The sequence below is a fragment of the Dermacentor silvarum genome, chromosome 1 (assembly GCF_013339745.2).
Source record: "Dermacentor silvarum isolate Dsil-2018 chromosome 1, BIME_Dsil_1.4, whole genome shotgun sequence".
In the NCBI taxonomy this organism is placed as follows: domain Eukaryota; kingdom Metazoa; phylum Arthropoda; class Arachnida; order Ixodida; family Ixodidae; genus Dermacentor; species Dermacentor silvarum.
The window spans coordinates 205,597,195-205,607,066 of NC_051154.1; the positions used below are offsets into that span (position 1 = coordinate 205,597,195).

Consider the following 9,872-nt stretch of genomic DNA (forward strand, 5'->3'; position numbering starts at 1 on the left):
ATTGGGGTTTAGGTGGCGGTCGTGATTTCGTGCGTGCGCCACTGCCGTCCTGAGTGTCCTCACCACCTTAGTGCGTTTCCTCGGACAGAGCGTTATCTCACCCCTGGAGATGCGGGGGCCTTCTTCTTCCAACTCCCATGCAACACCCAGTCTCTGGGAATCCTTGCGGGCCTCCATCCACATGGAGTGGAGCTGCGTCACCGTGGCCCGGAGTTCACCCTCCGTCTCGCCGCTCAGGTAGGCAGCCATGTCACTAGGTTCTACAGGCCACCGCAGATGCTTGCTGGTAACCGCCGTGACACCCGCAACGCCAGGTCCTGAACTTCCGTGTCTGCAGAGGAAAGTAGTTTGAACGCGTTATCAACTCTGCAAACATCACTGATTTCCGCCGCCACTGGAATGCCGATCGCGCCAGCCACGGAGCTACCATAAAGGTAGCGTTGGCAGGCAGGTAGAGCGTCCGTTTGATCAGCGGGCGGAGCGTTGAGTCCAGGCGAGCCCACTCTGCCTTCCCAAGGGAGCCACACCTCATGGCAAAGTTGAGCGCCGGAAGCACAAATATTTCAACAGCGTCCAATCTCTGCCTCGGGTGAACATCGAGGTATGCAGGCAGCGACCCACGCTGATGGCTTCGTCCACAGCCACCCGGTCCGGTAGCACCGAGAACGCCACTGGCCGCCCGAGGAAGGTGTGCGCCTTAAGTCACCGATCGAGGAAATTGGGGTGCCGTAGACCACGAAGGTCGTCTATCTTGTCCCCACGGGTGTCTGCCTGGAGAGATGCATTGACTTGTACTTCGCGGGGTTGAGACGAAGCCCGAGCCGGCTCAAGAGTGCTGCCGCTACGTTAATGTGGCTCTGTAGCGTACCTGGGTCGTCAGCCAGCGGCGTTAGATCATCGGCGTAGGCGAGCACGTTGTGCTGCCTATCGCCTCTCTGTAGCGCGCGCACGACTGATTCGAGCACCAGGTAGAACAGGAGGTCACTCAGTGGGCAACCCTGACGTATACCGGCAGAGCTCTCGATCGTTGAGGTAATCCTGGCCTCCGCGATGACGTTGGTCCAGTTGTCCCTGTAAAGATCGGTAACAATAGCAGCAAATTTTGCGCCCGCGCTGGCTCCGTGCAGCGCGTCGATGAAGACGTTGTGGGAGACCGATGCCAAACGCGTTGGCAAAGTCGAGTAATGCCGTGCACAGGTCGCCACAGCCGGCTCTCGCCGCGTCCAGGGGCTCCTGCAGTACGACGTTGTGCTCGTACGCACCATCATACAGCAGGAACCCCTTTTGACAACGGGAGAGCACTTCTTGGCAGGGGATCCACTCCTGCAAACATGATGCTAAGCACCCCGCGTACAGTTTTGAGATCGTGTTCCCAAGGGAAATGGGGTGCCAGTTGGCGGCATCCCCAAGGTCTCCCTTCCTGCGGATCAGCGCCGTCCGTGATTCCTTCGAGGCAGTAGGCGTCCTCCGGTACTTCAGGCAGAGGATGAACAATGCGATGAGAAAAATGGCCTCGGGATCAGTGGCGGGATCAGGTGGTCACTTCCGGGTGCAGTGTTCTCACACTTGCGAAGGCGCGAAACTATCCCGCCGTCAGTGAACTGCACAAGGCTGACTTCAGCCATGTCGCTTCGCTTCACCTTGCTCAGAAAGAGCGTGGTGTCGGCTTCTCGCGGCCCCGAAGTCTCGCTGAAGTGTTCTTCTAGCTTGTCAAGGGGGATCGGACAGAGCTGGGTCTCGCCCTCCGTGATCAGCCTCACTGCACGTCGGCGATTGCGTCGGTACTGTGTCTGAAACTGCTGAGAGTTCTCGGGATTCAGAGGGCGGCGGGGCTTCCTGTTAGTGGAAGCTGCGGGAAGCTTTACCGCCGCGGATACTACCTGTATGGCGTCGTCCAAGATCTCCGTGAGCTGCTGCCATCAAGCTTCCGAGACCGGCTCGCGTCGAGACAGGCTACGATCAGATCTTAGCCCAAAAGGCCGACCCGCGTCAGCCATGTCTACGTTCGCACCGTCCTCTCTTTGTCGGCGTCCTAAGCGCTTGCGTATCTAGTTTCCTTTCCTTCCGTGCTCCCACGGTGGTGGTGTCGTCGAAACGTCAGGCGTGTCTAGTTGCCTCCGGCTCCTCGGGGTGGCGGTTGCATTCTCGTCTCTGTTCCTGCCGTCGCTTTTCGTAGGTGCATTGCTCCTCGGGAGACCGGACTATGCGCGAATATGATAGAACCACTATAATAACAGAGATGATACGAGCATGTATGTGCGTGCCTATCGTCACGATGACCACCGATCAAGACAAGAAATGTGTTCGTACCTTTGTTCAAAATTCTGTGTAACCTCTGTGTCGTGTGCTAAACAGCTTCGCTGGTCATCCCCCTTCACAAAATAAAATGACTCACGTTTTTTTTTCGTTTTTTTTTGAGGGGACCCTAAATGTGGCAGGCCTTCTGCCATCGCCTTATTGTTATCTCTCCTCTTGCGCACGCTCTCCGGCGCTCCTCCCACGTAGATTCCACACGCCCCCACTAGCGTTGCCTCAACTCTCTCAACCACCGTACGACCCCGCGTGCAAAATAGCAGCAGCAGCAGCAGCGAGAAAGTTGAAGGAAGAGGCAAAGCAAGCTTTGCTTGAAAAAATTGTTCAAGAGATACGAAAAAAAAAGAAGCTTCTGAATATTCTTCTACATATTATACATTTTCTGTGTTTTTCGTTAGAGTAAATTGGACTGGAGGGCAACTGGTATAGGAAGGTAAATTGGACTGGAGGGCAAGTGGTATAGGAAGGTAATGGTACTTTTTCCGCTGACAGCTCAGTTCTTCAAGACGTGCACTGACACATTTGCCGTGCTGCCACTCGTACAGCTTTCACACCACAGCGCAATGTCTTGTACATCAACTCCGATGCCGCAAGCGACAGGCTGTTCGAGGGGGACGCGTCAAAGTCCTAATTTTTGTTCGAGCCTGATGTATACCGCGCCGGAAGCGATGATGACGGAGGCACTGCAATTTTACATATACGCGGCTGCTTCGGATACTTCATTCGTTTTGAGAGATTCTATAAAAAAACTGAAGGCAGAGTGTCCTAAGCGCGTTTTGATTACATTGTATAGCTGGTTTACCCGATTTTAAAGGAGCGGGCGTTTTTCAGTTCTCAGAGGTTTTAAAGTTAGTTACACTGGAGTTACACTGGATCCTCTATCTCCCAGTTCGGAATTTCTTTTTCGTTGTCGTTGTCGTTGTCGTCGTCGTCGTCGTCACCGCCGCCACTGCCACCGCCGCCGCTGCTGCTGTTGTTGTTGTTGTTGTTTTAAACAAAGCCCTATGAGCTACACAAACTACGCGGTTGGAGCTTTATCTCTAGCCAGCATATCGTGAAATGAAGGTCTCAGCGCTTCTAACAAAGCTAATTGTTTTTACTATGCAGCGTTTCAACGACGCACTTTAGAAACCGTGCCGAAGTTGTAAAGGCCGAAAGCCGATCGTTATCCGAAGCTCACGAAATTCGCGAAACTCTTCCAACGAACGAGCACGAGTCTCACCATCCCAGTTGCCTTATTATACGCAGTCAAAGGCCAGCGCTACCGGCCCGCACAGCCTTTGGTCGATTTGAGGAAGCGTGCATACGGTCCAGGGGCCATTCTTTTTTCTTTTTTATTTTTTAAGTTTCCTCTACTCAGGCTGGCAGATGAACCACCATAACCTCGAAACGCCGTGATACCCGCATCGCGTACTTACATGAACGTATATCTCGCTGCTCCGGTATACGTTGCGTCAGCGTCGGAGAGTCGGACGCGTCATCTCTGTGCCTAATGACGCGAACTGATAGCCTAACGGCGATCGGAGGAACGGCGGATGTTCGATGTCGGCGCTCGTTAGAAAAATTACACTAAATTGCCTAATCTTGCATACAGGCAGCCCCTGATTTCACGATGTGAAAAAAAAATCAGTAAAGGTGGTAAAGAACTAGGAAATAATTAGATTTTTTACTATTACATCCTTCTAAGATTTTATAGCTCTCCTTTGTGTTCGTCCCATGGCAAATTAGTGCAAATGTGAAGCTGCGCCGATGCAGTCTCGGCGACCTCGATTTGCGGAAGGATTTTTTGCTTATAACTAGCTTAGGGATATTCCAGCTGCACTCGCCGTTCTAATTATGGGGTATATAAACATTAATCTTTTAGACAGAGTTAACCATAGTTACTTTGAGTAGTAGTACAATTGTTTAGCAGGCTTTGATTATGAGCCGCTGCTTACATTGTTGACCAGGAGTGTCCTAGGTGGCTCGAGTACACTTATTGATCATATTTTATCTGACCACATCTCATGCGATGACTGTGACGTAATACCACTAGACATTACAGATCACTATCCCATTTTTTGTCGCTTGTCATCGGTCTCACAAAGGCTTGATGTTTCCATTGAAAAATCGTATTTTAACAAACTTCAATTGATAGATTCTATTTCATATTTTGACTGGTGGCCAGTCAAATCGGAAATAAACGCAGAGATAACTATTCAAGCTTTCTCATCAGCAATAAAGCAATGTGTCCATTATGTAACCACTACTGTTAGTTGCAACAAGAAGCACCCTGTGCCCCATAACCTTGGCTCACAGGCAGTACATTTAGGTGCATGCGCAAAAATATGTATAATGATATGAAACATTAACCATTTAACTTCAAATTTCAGTGTCGATATTCTTGTTACATAAGTATGTTTAAAAAATATTAAAGGATGTTATAAGGAGGCACTACGAAAATAAAATCAATGAAGCCGTAAGTAACACTAAACAACAGCGGAAGCTCATCAATTCTTTTTTTTTTTTTGAACAGAAACTCGAGGGAGTCGCAAATAAATGAGCTGTCAAAGCCTAGTAGTACTTACCGGAATCCAGCAGACATTGCAAATGAATTTGACAATTTCTTTTCAGTTAGGTAATAATAATACCCTTCCTGACAACCTCGTAACACAACCTCAGCGGCTACCGCAATCATTTTTTCCCATTTGTCAACCATTCCGTATGGAGTATACAATATTATACAACAGTTAAAACTAATAAGTGCGGGTCTCGATAAAATCCAACCAGTCTACCTGAAGTATGTTGCCAGTTTCATCGCCGACCCCTTTTTCTATGCAATTAACCTCATAATTAAACAATGGTGTATTTCCATCATCAGAAATTGTCCGTGTATTTGAAAATGGCGATAGAACGTTCATTCACAATTACCGCCTAAATGTTTAGGAAAACGACTTGCTCTATACTCAACAAAATTTGAGGTTCTTTCTTCCACACAGTTCGGCTTTCAATCGTGCAGGCTACTCTACTAATCTTGCTCTTCTGTATTTTACAGTTAGAAATTAATCACTTTATTGACACAAGAAAATATGCAGGTGCAGTATTTATTGACTTCACGAAAGCATTTAATTAAATTCTTCATAGTACTGTAATTACCAAATTAAGTGCTGAAGGTGTAGTCGGTCCTGCATTGGCCTTTCTTGCAGAATTAAACTAAGGAACAACAGGCCGTTAGTATTTTTGACTATTTCTCTAACTTTATTTTCGTCAATAGAGGGCTTCCACAGGAGTCCCTGTATATATATATATATATATATATATATATATATACTTGGCTCATCACTCATCACTATGTACGTAAACGACATAACTTGCCAAGCTTTCGGATGGTGAACACTACCTGTATGCCATGAGACTTCAATTCTCACTGCTGACGCCTCAATTTGTTGCCCGACTTGTAAGCTCAATACTCATCTCGAAAACATTATTCACTGGTGCTACCGCAACTCCTTTGAAATTGATACCAGTAAAGCAGTCTTCGTGGTATTTCACGCCCGTCAAAAAATGGCGGAAGATATTCAAACTATAACTCTCGATATTTACTCGGTCAAGGCTACCAATCATTGTCGATTTTTGGGGATTGTCCTTGATTCCAACCTGAAATAGTTTTCCACGTATGTCAGCTTTAAAAAAAAAGGCACATGGTATTCGAATACTTATGAAAGTACTCCCATAGTTAAGCCTCAAAACCTTTCTTTCTCTCTATCATGCGCTTATCCATAGTAACTTCACTTACTGCATGTTGTCATGAGGCAACACATATCTTTTCAACTAGCTCCTTTGCAATACTTTCAAACGCAGGTTATCCACATTATTACTTTCTGATCACCCAAATGTAGCACGTCTGCACTTCTGCAAGAACATAACATTCTCAAAATTCATAAGCAATTTAAATTAAACATGGTAATTCTTGTTTACAACTGCCTTTACTTAAACTTTATCTCAAAAAACTTTAACAGAGACAAACTTGTTGATCACAATACAACTCGATTAACGTGAGGTAATAATTTCTTATTGCCTAGAATTAGAACTAATGTAGAAAATTCACGTTGTTCACGGCGCTACCCTTCTCTATATTCCAACTACACTGTAAACGGAAATACCTCTCAGGTGGGAGTATGCTGCTTGTCCTCTAGCGACCCCCCGGTTGGGAGTTATGCTCCGAATGATCGGAGTATAATTTTTACTCCGTGCGGGCGGAATTTTTGCGTGGTACCAGGGGAGTTTTTTTCCTGTCATTTTTATTTTTTATTTCGGGCTGGACGGAGGTTTTCGAGCTGCACCAGGAGTATAAAAAAAGTATCACGTCGAATTGCGTGCAGAATTTTATATGTAGAGGCAACGGGTCAAATTCCGAAATATACGCACAAGAATAAGCCAAATTCTGCGAAACAAGTGAACGAGACCAGACAGACCAAGCCATACATAAACACATAAGCATTTAAGAAACACCCGATGAAGAGCTGTGAAGGACATCCAACGGACACGCGACACACAACAAGAAGCAACCCTGCCAGTATATTCATATAGCCAAGATAATGTGTGCCTCGAAACGGCCTAGCCAGCAGCTGTACTGTATCGAGCGTAATGCACACAGTGATCACCACAAGAAGAAGCGTTTATTGAAGACACGGGAACGCATATATAGCCGCGCTTGCGCACAGCGTTGCTCTCCTTGTTCGCCCAGTGTTGCTGCCTTGGCTGGCCGTTGCATCCTCCTTTCTTTGAAGAATGAAAACACTGAAAACACAGATAGGACTGAAAGCATTGAAAGCACTGAAAGCACTGAAAGCACTCAACATCGATGCGTAGCAGTCGACACTCCTAGGCTGTTTCAGTCTGCTGGAACCCGTGCGTGTAGGCCAGGCGGTCTGGGGGTCTTTGCGGTCTGGTAGATCGTCGCAGTGAATCTGCAATGTTGGGCACTCCTGCTGTGCCTGCTGGTGGTCGGTCCTGTGTGGCCTGCGGAGGTTCTTGCCTCTGCTGTGTGACAGCGCTCGGAGATGAATCAGGGGCGTCGTCGCAGTCGTCCGCCTGGTAATGGATGGTTCGATAGAACGCTTCTGGTGTTTTGCAAAGGTGCTGTCTATTTCGACGGAAAATCCGGCCATCCTCAGTCAGAACGGTGTACGATCTCGGGGCCACGAGATCTTGGACTTGCGCTTTGATATCCCATCTACCATTTCGGAGGATTCGGACGACGTCTCCCTTCTGTAGCGGAGCTATTGGTCTTCCTGAGGTCCTTGCCTGAACATGTTTTTGAACGAGACCTGAGGATGACGCTGAAAAATTTGGAAGTAGCGTTCTTAGACTTCGTCCCATTAGCAGTTCCGATGGTGAACGGCCATCTTCGAGAGGACACACCCTGTAGTTGAGAAGGCCCAAATAGAAGTCCTCTTTCTTGGTCTCAGTCTTGCCCAGAAGCCGCTTGACCACTTGTACGCCCTTCTCGGCGAGCCCATTGGACCTGGGAAAACGTGGACTTGAAATCGTATGCACAAAGTCATAACGAGCCGCAAAATCTTTAAACTCTTTTGACGCAAACTGCGGGCCGCCATCACTGCAAACTTCTAGTGGTATTCCATGCCTTGCAAAGATCTGACGTAGTTTATGAATGACAGTTGTTGCAGAGGTCTCCTTCAGGTGCTCGACTTCTGGAAAATTAGAGTAGGCATCATAGACAACCAAAAAATGCTTTCCGGCGTGTTGAAAAAGATCTGTACCAACTCTGGCCCATGGCATGTCTGGAACGGTGCGCTGGCACAGGGGCTCGTCAGGCTGTCGATAAGCAAACTTCTTGCAAACGTCACACCTGTCAATGAACTGGCTCATTGTACGCTGGAAAACTTCGGGTGCAGATGCAATACCGAACGGCAGTCTGAGATACCGATACCGGCCAAACGGCGAACTGAATGTGCAGATTTCTGATGTCTTTTTGTCGAGAGGAATTTGATGAAAACCACTGTTGGCATCGAGTCTGCTGAACTACTTTGCATGCGCTAGATCCCCTTCGATTTCTTCCCGACATGGCAACTGAAAGTGCTCTCTCTTCACCGCCCTATTAATTGCTCGCGGGTCCATGCATACTCTTAAGTCCCCGTTTTTCTTCCTCACGATAACCAGGGAACTTACCCAGTCTGACGGTTCTTCCACCTTCTCGATGATGTTCGCAGCATTCATCCGGTCAAGTTCTTTCTTAAGTGGCTTCTTGAGGGCGAAAGGTACACACCGGGTTGGCTGTACCACAGGGACAGCGTCCTCTCGAAGCACCATTTTGTACTCGCACCGCGTCCTGCCAATGCCAGTGAATAACCTCGGGAATGCCTGCTTTAGGCTTCCATATGCCTCGCTGCTGTCCACCGCGTTCACTCTGTTGACCAGACCAAGTTGCTCACTTGCCCCGAGGCCCAGAATGGCTTGCTTCTTCTTTACTATGAAGAACTCAAGTAGCACACGCCGTCTGTCTAACTGCACGGCGAGGCGAACCTTTCCACTGTGTGGTATTTCGCCACCCCCATAATGGCGCAGGATGCTCCTCGTGGGGTACGGCTGCTGCTTAGTTCCGAGCCTTTTGAACAGCGAACGCGGCAACAAGTTAGCCTGCGCTCCCGTATCGACCTTCAGCTGCACATCAGTTCCTTCAATGTTCGTTGTTATAATCCAGTCGCGACTTTCGGGGCCACGCTTACTTTCCGTCATGCTGATCTCCAGAACATCGAAGTCACTGTCACTCTCCACTCCTTCGAACACGTCATCAACGGCTGCTCGCTTGCTTGTACAGCAGGCGGCGAAGTGATTAGGCTTCGTGCACTTGTTGCATGTCTTGCCGAACGCCGGACACTTCCTTGGCGCGTGCGAGAAGTTGCAGTACCGGCATTTTTCGCGTCCGCGTTTCGCTTGCGTTCGTGAAACAGGTTCAATCTTGTTTTCCTCCATCCACGCCCTATTTTGCGATTCGGCAAGTTCCTCAGCTTTGCAGCATTCTACTGCTGTAACCAGCGTCAGGTCTTTCTTTCGAAGAAGTTTTTCTCGCAGGGAAGTGCTGCAAATGCCATACACGATTTGGTCCCGCAGCATGGAATCTCGCAAATCCCCAAAGTTGCACGTTCTTGCTTTTAGTTGCAGATCCCGAAAGAACTGTTCAAATGACTCTCCGTGTGCCTGACGACGCGAGCGGAACACATAGCGTTCGTAAGTCTCATTACGCTTAGGCAAGCAGTAGTTTTCAAACGCTTTAACCAACGCGTCGTAGTCATTAGCTTCCTCCGGTGATAGGTTCAGGGTATTAAACACGTCAATAGCTTCTTGACCCGCAACATGCAAAAAAATTGCAGCTTTCTGCTCCTTACTGCGTGGCTTCGTGGGCTCCGTTGCTATCAGGTACAGCTCGATGCGTTGCTTGAATGTCTGCCAGGACGCCGCTGCGTTGTCGCCCACTTGCAGTGGCTCAGGCGGGGGTAGGTCGGTCATGGTCCCGTGAGCGAGCTATACTTCTGACACCATGTATCGAGCGTAATGCA

General features: G+C 48.4%; 1 protein-coding gene across 1 annotated transcript; it reads right to left on the reverse strand.

Moving 5' to 3' along the window:
• Nucleotides 1-7,176: 7,176 nt before the first annotated feature.
• LOC125941515 (uncharacterized) lies at nt 7,177-9,450 on the reverse strand. The gene is made up of 3 exons (XM_049658971.1): nt 8,485-9,450; nt 7,435-8,139; nt 7,177-7,386 (listed from the first exon to the last, which is right to left on the reverse strand). Exons 1-3 carry the CDS (start codon nt 9,427-9,429, stop codon nt 7,177-7,179), a joined length of 1,860 nt encoding a protein of 619 aa, XP_049514928.1. The 5' UTR covers nt 9,430-9,450.
• Between the last annotated feature and the right edge of the window lie 422 nt (nt 9,451-9,872).